Here is a 15,257-nt window from a genome sequence, read left to right as displayed (position 1 = left end):
TTGGTCCTGCAGTTTATGAAATACAAAGGCAGAAACTCCAACCAAAGCTAAACCTAAATTCATTGACCATTTCATCTACTTCATCTCCTCCTGAGCTCCTGTGAAAACTGGATCCTGCCCCGCCATAAATGTCTCATTTTATGGGCGAGCTGTTTGCAAAGCCAGTTTTTACAGCCCACTGGGGTCGCAGCGGTCGGCTGCTGATGAGTTTGTGTTGTTAAATGTGAATGTCACAGCGGTTTAGTCTAAGAAAACAAAAGTTTATATGTTTCTTGAAGCCCATCATTTTACCATGCTTTCCAGGAATAACTTGTCGCGTGGCAGCAGGGATGACTGAACAGAATAGAAAAACTTAGTTTAAAAAATATGTCTGTGTGTGCTGGTTATTTACAAACCTTCTTGTGGTCATTTATCAAAAACTCACAACTCTTCGTGCAGATGGTTGATTTTATTATTTTACAGCGATAGTGATGCATCTTATGATATTTGATTTGACATTTTAACAAACATGTTTTAAGATACACATGTTAAAAGATGCTTGGCCCTGAAACGGCCTTACAACATATTTCATAAATAGGTTTATTACTAAAAGCAATGAGGTCCAACATAAACACACGACTTTCTGCCAGATTAAACAGTTTCAGTTGTCTCATATGACAGATTTCTGTGTTTTTGTTCTTCTCACTGGTTTGAAGTGGGCGGACCTCATTTGGAAAAAAAGGTGATGTCATACACTTCTTTGCACCAATCAGAATGCAGCAATATTTGAATTAAAATATGACGACAGTTGGTGGGTTGTTGCTTTAGTTGCAAGGTAACTGTCAATCAAATTAGAGTTCACGAGCGTTGAACTCTTGATAAATGATATACCTAACAAAACTACGCTTGCCAGGTTCCCCATACTAGTTCAGTGTGTTAGCATGCTAACATTTGCTAATTAGCACGAAGCACAAAGTGAGGATGATGGAGATCTAATTAGTAAAAAGTAGTACTTATTAGAATTTTGATCACAAAAGCATTAGGGTTCATCCTCTGGGAATCATGAATACCTGTACATGGTTTTGTGCTTATCCACCCAATAATTGCAAAGATATTTCAATCTGGACCAAAGTGGTGGGCCGACCGACTGATTATCAACCCAACAGACTGGGTTTACCATCCATCGAGCCACATAGTGTTAGCAACCCTGTCTACTCTGCAAATAAAATCTAAGAATACGAAGAGTGCAAAAAAAGGAAACAATCAAAGCCGGGAACAAATATTACACATTAACTCCACATAAAGTTAAGACAAAGCTCGTGTCTCTTCCTGCAGTAATATAAAGTGACAGACAATAAACCACTGTTCTACTGGATTATACAGTAACTTCATATTCCTGTGTGATGACATACAAACAAACAGGGCGTAGCTCGATACAGCGCGTTCCCTGATGTATTCTATTTCTTCATGGTGATTACACATTAAAGTCTCTCAGCCATGTGTTTAAACCAGCGCACTCTCAATGAACATTGGCCCTCGTAACTAAAACTCACTGAAGCTGATCTGAATTACACTGGCTTTGATGAATCATTGACGTTAAAGCTGCACATGGGATGAGTCGGAAGACCACTCCAGCTTTGGTTAGGGATTAGGTTTCTTTTCCTGTGTTTGGATATTAGATTCATTTTTTGGGGACCTTCAACCTCCCTTTTCTCTTTTGGTTTACCCACTCGATCACCTCTTTCACACCAAAGAAGATTATTGTTTTCCCTCATCTGTCCCTGGGGAGTTTCGGTCCTGTCAGATGGGTTAATGAGTAACACCCCACGAGGCTGATAACACCACACACAACTGATAGCCTCCATACGACTTCCCGTTGTAAAACACACAGTGCCGGAGACTTGAATCTATCTGTGGGTCAAGATGTGAGGATGATCGACAGCGAGTGAACAAGGCTCGGCCCAATCCTGGTGCTAAAGACTCAGACACAGTGTCCACCAAAACATCATTGTAAAATGAATAGTCAATAAATGATAAGATAAGTTAATTGGACTTTGCTCTATCAACAAAATATTCTTCTTAAAATGACTGATATATTGATCAGATGTATGTCGACATCAATGGAAAAAGTTTCGTCTTTCACAACAGTTAAAAACAAAGCACACTCATAATATATATATATAAAAGAGAGCTTGTAAAATATAATACTTTGTTATAGATTAAACTAATCAAGATCATATGAAAAGTTGTATACGGTAATTAATTAAACGTGGCAACTATTTTGATAATTCTTCGTCATATTTTTAGCTTAAATATGAAGATTTGCTGCTCGACAATGATTTCCTGACGCAACAAAATCTTCTCAATTCAAAATCTTTTTATTTAACAAGATGTCAAACACAACGCATGAAATGGAAGACCGGTAAATGCAATTTAAATGGCAAAACATGAATTTCTAATAAGTGTGTTGCCTCCCTTGAAGTCGTATTCAGAACAAAAAAGAGAAACATCGTGTCAACAATAAATGCAAACCTCTCATTGCCTTCAGCAGCTCCATTTACACTCTTCTACCAGCATCATGGCACGCTACCTCTGCAGCAAACAAATCGTTGCTTTTGGTTTCACAAGCTACACTTCCAACTGCACCAATAACACTTTCTTTACCAATTATTTGTCAAAACATAATTAAACAGATAGTTATAGAACCACAACTGCACTTTCAGAAAGATATTCTTTAAACGTGGGAAGTTCAGGCTGCAAACTGAATAGAAAGAATACATAAAACTGAGCTGCATTTGACTATCCTAATTTATTTACACAAATAGTGAGAAAGTGCAACGCTATGGTGGGTGAAGAGATGGCTTAGTAATGTCATATGTATGCTGAATCTCAAACCTGTTAAAAAATGGTTATTAACTGGCATCATTCAAACCCTTTAATATGTTATGGCGCATACTCCACTTCAAAATGTTACAGCCATCAAGCTCTCTCCACACACTTTATTTTTGTATTTATGCAGGTGAAGAGTCGGTGAGTCAGCCCAGCAGAGTGAAGACATGTCGCCCCATGTCCAGGTTAGGATTTAGCAGCTCCCTTTGACACAGCCAAGCCGATGAGGCCCGCCAAACCGGCCACGCCCAGACCGATTCCCCCGACGATGGCCATGCCCACCAAGCCATCTAGAGGTCAACAAGTGAACGTCAGCATTGCGGTCAAACACACAAACAACAGGGGGAAATAACCAACGATGGAGATCGGCTCGTACCTTTCTTCAAAGCCTTGACGATGAGTTTCTCCAGCTCCTGAGCCTGCTTGTTGCCCGGCTCGTTCTTGAGAAGAGTTCGAATGTACTTCAGGGCTTTCTCATATTCCTGGAAGAAGCGCAGGAGAGAGGAAATAGAAAGGAAGTCAGATGTGTGTACATTTTAAAAATCACGTAATCAAATGTGAGGGTTGCCATCAAACTTAACAACGGCAATGTTGCTGTGACATTGGGAAAGGCACTAACTTTGAGTCTGTAGTTGGCCACTGCGAGGTAGAACAGGAAGTCTCGCGAGTCGTCTTTTGATGCCGTCTGAACAAGTTCTAGAACAAAAAACACAGTTGATTTTAACTGTTACATTTTGAAAAACTAAAACGTTACAGCATCCTCACTTTGATATTTACCTGGTACTGTATATACACATACATTATTTAACAATTATACTTTGACATTATTAATACATTCAAATGTAATAATAAAGCCTTTTAAATCTTAAATTTGTAGCTGGTAAATTACACGCATATGAGGAAAGTCCTTCCTAAACTTTATTATATATATTTTACTAGTTTAAATACACAGATACATTAACCATTATGACAAACAAAAAGACAATGTACATTGTTATATTTTAATTAAGTTTTTCTTCATCCCCAGATTAACATACAGACACTTTATGTAATTGATTATTATGTTTAGATACCATATTTTATTTAACATATTTCATTTGATTGTCATCTACTTTTTTTACACACTTAATTATGTAAAAATGTCCAATAAAGACCAAAGTACATATCTGAATTCATTAAGAACCACAATTAAAAAGGTTTTCCAATACTTTGTATTTCTTAAACTTTCAAATATCTATATAAGCCCCAAAACCCCACTATTAGTCTTACATTACTTAGAATATAATAAGAAAGCATATGTTGCACTAACTTACCTTCCAAGAGCACAATCCCCTTCTTGATATCCTCTGTGTATTTACTCCTGATCAGACACCAAGCATACTCAAACTTTGTTTCTTTGGTGACGGCTCCCTTCACCAGCTCATTGTTGTACTTCTTCTCAAATTTCTGGCAAAAAAAAAAAGCAGAAATGAAGCGACCGACTTAATTTAACTCGTGTCATATTCAACTAAAGTGTCATTTATTGTGTTTGTTTTGACAGATGTTAAGAGTTAGCACTCGTTGCGTGTTGTTTTCTGACTATAAAGCTGTAGTTAACCCTCCAGCTGTTGGCTTTAAGGTCAAATAAGTACACCACATTCCCAAACTGTTGCTAGCATGAGTCATTTAACGCTAAATCTAAAAGCGGAAATCACGATGTCACCGTGACACCAGTTATTGATCATAAACACGATAGTTAGCATTAGCCAGCTACGTGACGCGTCAAACTATCTCCCGACAAGTCGCTTTTAAAGACAAGTTTCAGAATTTACCGATTATATATACGTTGAGGTGACATCGCTTATGTGTCGCAGTTTAAGATGTATGTTAATTAAATGCAGAGGTTTAACCGTTTGTAAACTTACCAAAAGGTCTTCTGGAGCTACCACATCGCTCACAACCGCCTCCATGTTTCCGGAAACAGATACCAGCTCCGCCCATTTTATCACATGACATAGCTGAATGACGTCACCTACAGATCTCTCTAGTAAAGCACCGTTATCATAATAATAACAATACTACTAATAATACAAATAATAATGGTAATAATATTCATACTAATACATGAATAATAATTAATGCATGACAAATAGATGAATAAATAATCACACATGTTGAGGGGAAAAAATGTGTTTTATTGTTTTCCTAATTTGCAGTGTTGCTATAACATAATTAAAGAGACACTGCAGCTTTACAAAAAAAGCTGAGGTTTCATTAGTTCTTTGCGAGGTGGGCCGGGGAGAAGGCTAGAGGCAACAGTTCACTGAGGCTGGTTTCTTTATAAGATCCGTCCGGCTTGGTCAAGTATATGATCCAGTCTGATCCAAACTGGTGAAAGAGAGAGAGAGAGAGAGAGAGAGAGAGAGAGAGAGAGAGAGAGAGAGAGAGAGAGAGAGAGAGAGAGAGAGAGAGAGAGAGAGAGAGAGAGAGAGAGAGAGAGAGAGAGAGAGAGAGAGAGAGAGAGAGAGAGAGAGAGAGAGAGAGAGAGAGAGAGAGAGAGAGAGAGAGAGAGATTTTAAAGAGGTTCACATTTGTTTTAAAAAAAACTCTAGAAACAAGCTGATCTGAATTGAAGAAATATTCTCACTCTAGCCGCATTTTTATCTTTAATTTATAAAAAAGAAACAAAGGTTTAAGCTGAAAGGTTTTGCAGTGTATCATTTCCTGGTCGTCTGTGCTGGTCATGAAAGAGATGCCGTACCTCCATGAGAACCTGTCGACATGCTCCACACGGCCCAACGAATTGGTCTTTGATATCACTGCATAGAAGAGAGGAGAGGATGAATGCATCAGAACATGTGCTGTATATGTTACAGTATCAGATGACCTGTTAAAGGAGGTTCTGTCCAGCAGCATTTCTAGAATACTTCCATCACAGTACCACACAGAGCCTTACTCTAACCCAAACTTAGTAAGATATCTGAACCGAAAACTACATCCTGAAGGAGTGGAAGCTGTTTTTTTTTACATTATTTGACAAGACATAACTGCAAAAGCTTATAAAGCTATAAATATAGCTTAAGCCCTATTTCTGCAGTCTCACCATGTCACAGCAATGGCAGTGAACTGCCTGTGTCCTTCCACCACGGCCCGCTGGACGGGCCGTCCGCTCAGCACACACTGTCAGACCGTAGGAGGCATTCTCCACATTACAGCCTGAAAAAACACACAAACTGAACTCTTTCACAGTGAAAAAAAGTATTTTCTTTTTCTGAATTAAATCCATTTATTTTTCCTGAGTTGAACACTACATTTTGTTTGTTTTTATATTTTGAACCTTTACTTTATCCCGCTCTTTCTTCTTCTTTTCTTGAAGTACTTTACAATTTATGTTGAGAATGTTTTATGAATAAATGAATATGCTTGATGTAAAAGTAAAAACAAATACTCATCATGCATCATACTCACTATGCATTGTTGTATGTTATGTTACTGCATTATTACTGATGCATTTGTGCACCTGCAGCATTTTTAATACAGAAGCTGGTTGAGGTATTTTCAACCATTCCATAAGCGTCGGGTTAATGTCTAATTTACTGAATGACAATGCATTGCAATTCACCTCAGAGTTGTAGGCTACTGTGAGATAAGATAAGGAGCAGAAGTACAACAACAAAAGCACCACAATTAAAAAAAATACAATATTCAATTAACTAGAAGTAAACATTGTATTTAAAACAGTATTAGAGTAAATGTGCATCGTATCTTCCACTGCTGGACTTCCGGTGAGTTAAATGGGAGCACTCTTAAGAGGAGAGAAGACACCTGTTGGGGTTGTTACCTGTGATTATAGCGCCATCTGCTGTCAATATGGCGGCACCGACGGGGAACCGGCTGTACGGACAGTATGCCATGTCCCGGGCCTGCAGACACTTTGACACGAGCTCGTTGACTTTATCTGAGCACAACAGTGACCACCGGGATTTAACAACACAAGGCGAGTTTGCATTTATGATGAGCCGAATAATGTTTTAAGTGTAAACGGCAAGCTTTGTTGAATACTTGCCTGTCATTGCAGATGAAGAGTGTTCTCAGTTTGTGGTCGGCAGTGCTGGACTAAAGTTAAGTCACCTTTTTACAGGTGGGGGGAAAAAAGCCAGTTCTGTTAATGATTTTAAATCTAATTTGATTGAACCCACCAGGTTTCGTCGACAGGGAGCAAGAACCGCTGCGCGCGCTTTGTTTACCTCCACGTTATTGGCTGGTGGAATAGCGCGTCATCGATCAGTTTGTCTACTGGACCATAGACTGGACTCTCATAGACGTGACCCACATGTGACACGGCGTTTGTCAGACTTTCTCGCGAGAAAAAAAGGAATTATCGAACTAACGGTTACTGTTTCCATACTCAATCCAAAAGTGAAAATGGGGGTGACAGTTTCTGCTGAAAATATCACACCATCTCATGATTTGTTGAAATCATGTTGGATGTTTTTTCTTTTTTTTTTTTTTTTTTAAATCAAAGCATTTACACAACTCTCTGTAAGTGAATGTAGGAAGTGTGCACAACTCATTGAAACCCAAGTACAGGCATATAACCCCGAGATGATTGAAATGCAGTGCAGATCAATATTGCTCAGAAGATAACCAATTCTTGAATAAAATACAACTTATGAAACATTTTGAAATCCCCTCATTTAAAGAGGCCATGCTTATTCTTAAAGTGATAGCACGCATTGCTAAAATGTACCACAGACACCTGGCATACCTGACACAGAATGCATTTACAGCCAGAGCATATTAAATGGATGCAATACAAGAACACACTTGCCTGCCATTGCAGGTGAAGAGGCTTTGTCTCCCTGAACGCTTCGTCAAATGGCTCAACTGGTGCACTGTACGCACTTACAGGAATAAGCTGATGCTTCTATACCATGGTCAGCACTGAACAGGACCAACCTGTTAGTACATGTGAGGAATGTCATGTCACGGAAGTGAAAATTAAATTATTCCTTTATTATTGATTCTGATGATGACTGACTGATGATCTAAAGCTGATAACATTTATAACAACTGATCAAATGTGTTCATAATCAGATTGTTAAGAGGCCCAATGCAACGCCTCCATCCTCTCACTGAGAAAACAGTGAAACGCCTCAATGGACTTTATTTCAGTGCGGCTCTGCTGGAAGATACCTGCCCAGTTTGGTTGTAGTGACTTGATTAAATAATTGTTTTTTGGAATATGCACCATGTAAGCAGCATATACCTGAAATAATAAAGGTATTAAAACATGACTGAAAGGGATAAAGATCGGCAATCATGGCCCTTATCCTTTTATGTTACACTTGAGTGGTGCAGAGGATCAGATAAAGGCGAGTCTTAAGCCTTTAGGGCCCCTGAGAGTTTGAGGCCCTATACTTTGCTCGGCTGGTAATCAAGTCTTGGTTCAGTCGTGTACCCGTAAATAACCCTGTGTGTTGCTGCTGTGTGAAGCATTAAAAAAATACAATAAATAACACAAAACAAAATAACTTGGAGAACTGGCTTCTAAATTCTCCAAAGGAGCGGACATCTAAAACATTCATTTGAGCTTTTATGTGCTCATATCTGTGATGTTTAAATGAACCACACACACACACACACACACACACACGCTTATTCATTTAAACCTCATACCAGTTGGTCAGCTGTTGTGTCTCTGGTTGGCATGGCTAGGCCAAGCCCGCTCTCTTGTTTGCTGGAGGCAAACAGAACAAACAGACTGATAACGTCACAAGCAGTGTACCAAAGGGCGCCGAGCCCCCTGAACACACACAGGTACCCCTCTCCTTCCTGTGCTCTTTAGTTTGTTTCGGTTTAATGTTTGGCCCGCGTTTCACCTGTTTGTAGACCTCAGCCATCATCATATGTTTTGCATGTAATGTAACTATATCTGACAAATAAATGTAGCAGGAAGTAGAAAATATAAACATAAAATGGGACATTTTTTATTGCAAATACCTTCAAATTGTACCTGAGTTCATGTAATTTGTTCTTTATCTGTTTGGACTTTGACATCTTGCTTGCATTTGACATTTGTCTGTTCTTCCTGAGACTCATGAGAAGATACACAGGTCTGAAATCAGATTGCACCGATGCCACACCAATACTTGGCCTTTGTTCCCTCTCTCCTTCCTGTTATAACTCTCACTGGCTGTGTTTGACTTTCACAGTGTGACAGTGGGGAGCTTCTCACATCGCCTCCCGTATTAGTTTCGCCCGCTTTCCCTCTGACTTTGGAGGAAAAAGAACACTTGAAGTGAGAGTAGGAAAAAGAGAGGGAGCGGACAGGAAAATTTAAAAAAGAAGGTAAAAAGCATGTGTTTGTACGGGGAAGTGTGCCCGCCTGGTGGGCCTGATCCTGCTGCCTTCAGCGTTCATCTGCATGATCGCCAACCTGCTGCTGTTCTTCCCCAACGGGGTGCGACTGGAAACTGATCAGATCTCCCTCCAGGTCTGGCTCATGGGGGGGCTCATCGGAGGAGGCCTCTTTGTGAGTAAAGGATTATGATCACGGTTATGTTTTATTGGATTTTATGGTCGTTAACTCGGCTCTGTGTAAACCTGTAAAGTCTCATGGCGGTTGTATGAGTATCATTGCTTTGAGGGGATCTTTTATTCGAAGTATACGTTTTGTCACTTTATTTCATAATTTATCGTTTTGCTTTTATTCGCCGTAATTTGATTTATTTTTGTTTGTTTCTTATTTTTCACAATTGCCTTACCTTTGACTCTCGTTGGACGATAATCAGTTGATCCCCAAATACTTCCCAGTAAATGTATAATACTGGTATATTGAAAAAGGCACCGTAAATATATTTAATTAAACCCAACATACGCCAGGTTTTACTTTTATAATCCTTAAAACAGATTAAGTAACAAAGTACATCAACTCAGGTACAATTCTAAGGTATTTGCACTTCAGTACATCCATTAATGTCACGTTATACTCCAATACTTCATTTATTTATCATATACGATTACTTTACACACAAAACATACGATGAATTGTCACGGATGAAATCACCCAACATGTATAAAGAATGATCTCCTCAAGATTAAAATGCTACATACACTTTACAAATACTGTCATACAAATATTGTCTGCATGGTGTACTTTTACTTGTAGTATATGTACACTCTGATGTACATGTTATACTAGAACTTTCAGGTAAACTTTGACACCATTTAGAGATGAAAACATCGTCGCCACTGAAACAAGCACACAGCAGATCTGATTACGCGACTTTCCACCAACATTATCTCCACGTTGACAAGGGCAATAAATGAATCATGAATATTTTATATCATCAATGGAAACCTTTGGGTCTTGTAGGAAGGACACGTCTTTATAGTCAGGATATTACTGTTGGGAACAAGGACCAGGAAGTTGGATTTGGTTCCTTAAAAAAAACTTGATTCAAGTTTTGCAAATATTAGCTTTAGGAGATAAGAGAACACACACAGACACACACACACACACACACACACACATATATAACTGTATTCATATATATATAGCTGTTAATGTGTAGCTCTACAGTATTATGCTTTTGAGAAACTCTTGCCTTTGAAATACTTGAATACTTGTGCCTGAATGTCTTGCTGGATGAATGTTTTCTGTGTTCTTTTTAGATGCTGTGCCCGAGCTGCTCAGCTATCAGGGCCGGGGGCAAAGGTTGCTGCGGAAATGGCTGCTGTGGCAATCGTTGCCGGGTGAGCATATATGCCACAATGAAAGATTTACATTTGATATGCCGGTGTGGGGACCGGACTGATAACGATGGGTGATGTCACATCAAATACTGATGTATTACCTGTACTTCATCAGTAATTCACCATATGGACAGCTCCATCATGTTATTGCACGATGAAATTCACTGCACTGTGAATTACCATTCAAAGTCAATACTTTTTTGGTAATTACGTTTGACAGAAGTAGGGCTGTAAACAGTATCAATTTATTAACTAGAATGCTTATTGTGGAGGCATTTTCAGTGAAAATAAATGGTGTAATCCAACTTAATTTGTGTATTTTAACTGTAATTTTGCACTCCCCATTGTTGTTTAAATCATTTTTACATTAGTTTTTGTTCAGTGTGAAAGTTCCTCTTCGACCTTAAAATCAGTAGTTTGATGAAAAACAAAATCCTCACTCAAGACCCACTGACTTGCTTTTCCAGAGGCCTTCAACCACATTCCACTGTCTTCCACTGTGGATGGGATTTGACTTAGTGATGATGGAGATAGCTCAATATATATCCGAGCCATCTCTGTGTTAACTGAGCTAAATCTGTGTATGATGAGGAAGACCACAAAATGCAGTCAAAAGCCCCGAACAAGACATTTCTAGACATTTTTAGCCTACTTTAGACAAGAAAACAAATGACAGACGAGAACATAAATCACAACATGTTCCTATCTCTCCTTTAGATGCTGAACTCTGTGTTCTCCTCTGCGTTTGGCCTGGTTGGAGCGATCTACTGCACCAGCGTGGCCTCTGCTGGTCTGGCTATCGGACCCAAGTGTTGTGTCGATGGCCAATGGAAATACCCCTTTGAAGACCTCGGCACGTGAGTGTTCCTCCCACCATCACACATTTAAATGTGCATTTTCTAGACACTGAATCTCTGCTTTCCATCAGTCATTATCTGTGTCAGTGCAGCAGAGGAGTTTCAGTTCTTCATTATAAATACAACAAACGCAATATTATTTAGAATCCAGCAGGTGGCAGACCGGACCATCGCTTTCTGTGCAACCGCTCCTCTTTCTTAGTCTTTTCATTGTCTTCTTGTCAAACGTGAAAAACAACAATGGAAAAAAATCTTGATCATGTTAAGCAAAATATTATGCTTCTTGGCTTTTACAGTTGAGGGACAGACAATGTAGAAGATAACACTGAAGATAACACGAGCATTAATATGCATTGTGGTTTCCCTCCCTTTAACCACCGGTGCCCTTTAAACTGCTGTCATCATGGCGAGCAATAGCCTACATATTAACAGCATGCTCATATTTGTTAGTGGTTGTTCCGATCACCCGATGAGGTGACTCAGTGTTACCTGACTAAGCTCGTAAAATGCTTCAATGCTTCGCCTCAGATTGTCCTTCCATCAGCAAAACCTCAATTTCCCTTTTTTTTTGCAGATTCTGGTTTTCTATGAGCTTCTGCTATGAAGTCCTTTTATCTGTCTGTTATTTAATATTTTAGATTAATCGATAATAGAAAATAGTTGGTTGGGCAGCAGCGTATCAGTTTGAATGATATTGGACTTCTTTCTTCTTAAAATATCCATAATCTGACAAAACAATCTCTATTTTAAACGTGTTATTGTAGAAGTTTGAAGCTTAGCTTAGCATAAAGACTGGAAACAGCTAGCCTTGTTCAGTCCAAAGTAACAAATGCCCGTCATAATACGTCCTCTTTACACTTTGGTTTTTGCATGAGTTAACTAGCATGTTAATCAGTGAGCTGATATGCAGATTCTGGACAGAGGAAAGCTGTTTCACCCCGTTTACAATCATTCTGTAACAAGTGAACGTCACTTTTCTCCCAACAAAACCACTCTTTATTTTCAACCAGAACTTCTCTCTTAATTCCTCGCCTTCCTATTTTTCCGTGTGCTTTCTTTCTCCACTCCTCACTTGTTCCATTCACCTTCTCACGGACACATTTTTCCTCAACTCAGTCATCACACCTTTTCCTCCTGCATCCCAAACTCGGCCTGCCTCACGCATTTTCCCATTAGTGCTGTGTGTGTGTGTGTGTGTGTGTCTTGGACAGTGCTTACGCTCTCCTGCTCTTCTCCCCTCGCAGTGGTAATGTCAGCTACCTCGTAAACCAGACCATGTGGGCAATCTGCGAGTATCCCCACAACGCAGTGATGTGGCACGTCGTTCTGTTCTCCATGCTGCTGGCCGTGGGGGTGGTGCAGCTGGTGCTCTGCGGCATCCAGGTGGTCAACGGCTGCTTGGGATGCATCTGCGGGGACTGTCGCGAAAGCAAAGATGTAGGTGAACAAGTCCTGAAACTCCAAACATGAAAGAAAGTGCACTGAGTCAGGAGAGGATGCATACAACGCTTTGTAATGACATCATGAGTGTTGAACAGTACTTCAGAGTCCAGGAGGTCATGAAAGCTACACAGAAGGATCTGCAGCGGCCACAATAGGGGGAAGCAATACAATGTGAAACAATTTGATCAAACCAGAGTGCTGCTCGGAGTTAGACAGCTCGCATAGCTTGCTGAATGAATAAGTGGTGTTTTGATCTCTATCAGGTCTGCCACTGATGGGAAACAGGAAAGAGAACATGTGATGTAGTTTAGATCCCGTGTTGATAAAGTGTGCGGTTCTTACACTTTTATATGCAGTGCAGAAGCTGTTTCCTCTCGTTTCCTGCGTTCGTGCTAAGCTAAGCGGCGGTTGGCTGTAGCTTATGTATCGTACAAACACAAGAGTGGTTTCAATCCTCTCATCTTGCTCTTAACGGGAAAGCGAGTAAACGTATTTCCCGAAATAGTGAACTTTTCTTTGAAAGGAATTGGATTTTTTCAAACAACAAAGTCGGGATAACTTTCCCCCCCAGTCTTTGTGCTAAGCTAACCTACTCATATGACTCTTGGCGAGACTGATTTAGCCCTTTCAAGATAAAACAGTTGAAAGGTTCACTAAAAATAAAGTATACGGTGACTGATCCAGGAATACGTAAACTGGCAGCTTGGCAGGAAAACTTGGAAACGTTGAATTTTGCACACGCTCATTTTCTACACAGGTTGAGCATTAAACAGGGTTGCACATTTAATGAGGACGCTAAAAAGATGTTTTCTGTCCCGTTGCAGGATGAAAGCGGACTGTGAACGTGAAGAAGACGGCCTGGTTGTAACCCACCGTCACAAGGGCCGGGACGCATTTAATACTTTGAGATGAAACAGGTTGGGCTTTTCTTTTGAGACTCTTCTGTCTCCCACCAAGGCTGCGTCTTATGGCTGTTATAATTAAATCAAAGCCGTACTCCATTTAGTTTGAATTGTATTCCAGCTGATGGTCTGACCTATTTTTGGTTGAATTGGTCATTAAAGTAATGACTGAATATAGAAGTAATTTCCAAACTGAAGACTCCACACTGAACATATATACCGTATGGATCAAAGCCGAATTGTAAATAACTATCTGCCTTTGTTTAAAGTGCCTCTACTTGGGTTTCACTGCATATCAGGTGACTGTGACACAGGATATATCAGTTCTCTGTGACTACCAACATTAAAAACTTGTTTTCCTCATCAGTTTTTATGTGAGCTTTGCTTCAGGTTTTTTTTTCATGCTGTGCTCCCCCCCCCCCCCCCTCTGATAAATACAGCAACCTGTGCACCAACTATGTAACTCTATAACTTCTGCAGAACCACAGTTAGTATCTCTGTCAATTACTCACCTCATGCTGTGCCCACGTCGCCAGACAGCCAGCTCGAACAGGATCACTGTGCTCTGAGACGATGTCAAAGGTCAGAATGCCCCTTGTGGACGTTGCGAACACTGCAGCTGCGTAAACGGTACACAGTCTGGACGGGCAAGCGGCTGTTAGTGCAGGTTAAGCTCATAATCTGTCGCTGTCATGGAGCTGCTTCGTGGTAATTGTTACCTAACTTTTAAGTTGAAAGCCTGTGGCAGAGCTGCACACTGGTAAATATAGACGCCAATCAACCCAAAGCTGAGGCCATGTCTCCTTGGCAGGGCAGATAAAAGAGATGAGATGTGCAGCCAGGTGATTAACAATTATGCCCGTCAGCTTTTCTGTGTACTTTGGCAACCAAACCGTACAATTTCTCGCAAATTTCAAGTTCCTGTGTGCACATACTTCCAGGACAGAGAGGGGGGGGGGGGGGGGATTGTGTAGCAGTGGAAATAAGGGCTATGCCCAACAATGAGACCATGTTAGCTCACTGATTGGCATGGTGTTGAGCAGCTCTCTTATATAATGCACAGCACAAAGCGAGGAAGGAGCATAAGCGAGAAGGATTTGGTATGAAAGAATGGCGGGACAAAGGGAGGAAAACGGGAAGGGGGGCCCCGTTCTCAGCCACTTCTCATGCAAACCGTGGCCACTCGAAGACTCCGGAGAGGAAAAGAAAGTGCTGCTTAATGACGCAGTGGACAAATACTGATGAAGGTCCATGCATGAGCTGAGGGAGACTTGAGAAACCAGAGAGAGGCTCCTCAAGAGGGAATAACAACCAAAAAAAATACGGTTATTCAAGCGCTAAATTCCGCCTTGTGCACTTGTTAGGACCCTGTGGTGAGGCCATTATTTAGAAATGTGCCCAAAATTGAGCTCCTCCTCTCTGTTTTTCAGGCTTGACTGACAAAACAAAA

General features: G+C 40.3%; 3 protein-coding genes across 3 annotated transcripts; 1 reads left to right on the top strand and 2 right to left on the bottom strand.

The window, feature by feature from the left end:
* Positions 1-2,338: 2,338 nt before the first annotated feature.
* Positions 2,339-4,840, bottom strand: fis1 (fission, mitochondrial 1). Its single transcript, XM_079295025.1, has 5 exons — positions 4,773-4,840; positions 4,182-4,314; positions 3,488-3,564; positions 3,245-3,350; positions 2,339-3,158 (listed from the first exon to the last, which is right to left on the bottom strand). The coding sequence occupies exons 1-5, from the start codon at positions 4,815-4,817 to the stop codon at positions 3,055-3,057; spliced, it is 465 nt and encodes a 154-aa protein (XP_079151151.1). The 5' UTR covers positions 4,818-4,840; the 3' UTR covers positions 2,339-3,054.
* Positions 4,841-5,112: 272 nt separating this feature from the next.
* On the bottom strand, positions 5,113-6,920 carry LOC306796805 (cytidine deaminase; the record flags this gene model as incomplete). Its single annotated transcript, XM_079295873.1, is given in 6 exon segments — positions 5,113-5,235; positions 5,609-5,666; positions 5,951-6,006; positions 6,008-6,063; positions 6,689-6,805; positions 6,914-6,920. Coding segments are annotated over 6 exon segments (408 nt in total). The 3' UTR covers positions 5,113-5,121.
* An 861-nt stretch (positions 6,921-7,781) lies between these two features.
* Positions 7,782-13,865, top strand: tm4sf5 (transmembrane 4 L six family member 5; the record flags this gene model as incomplete). The annotated part of the gene is made up of 6 exons (XM_079295872.1): positions 7,782-7,818; positions 9,207-9,382; positions 10,525-10,605; positions 11,323-11,462; positions 12,707-12,899; positions 13,730-13,865. 6 exons carry the CDS (start codon positions 7,782-7,784, stop codon positions 13,745-13,747), a joined length of 645 nt encoding a protein of 214 aa, XP_079151998.1. The 3' UTR covers positions 13,748-13,865.
* Between the last annotated feature and the right edge of the window lie 1,392 nt (positions 13,866-15,257).

This window comes from Melanostigma gelatinosum (genome assembly GCF_949748355.1).
Source record: "Melanostigma gelatinosum genome assembly, chromosome: 23".
NCBI lineage: Eukaryota > Metazoa > Chordata > Actinopteri > Perciformes > Zoarcidae > Melanostigma > Melanostigma gelatinosum.
This window is presented reverse-complemented; position numbering and strand designations above follow the sequence as displayed.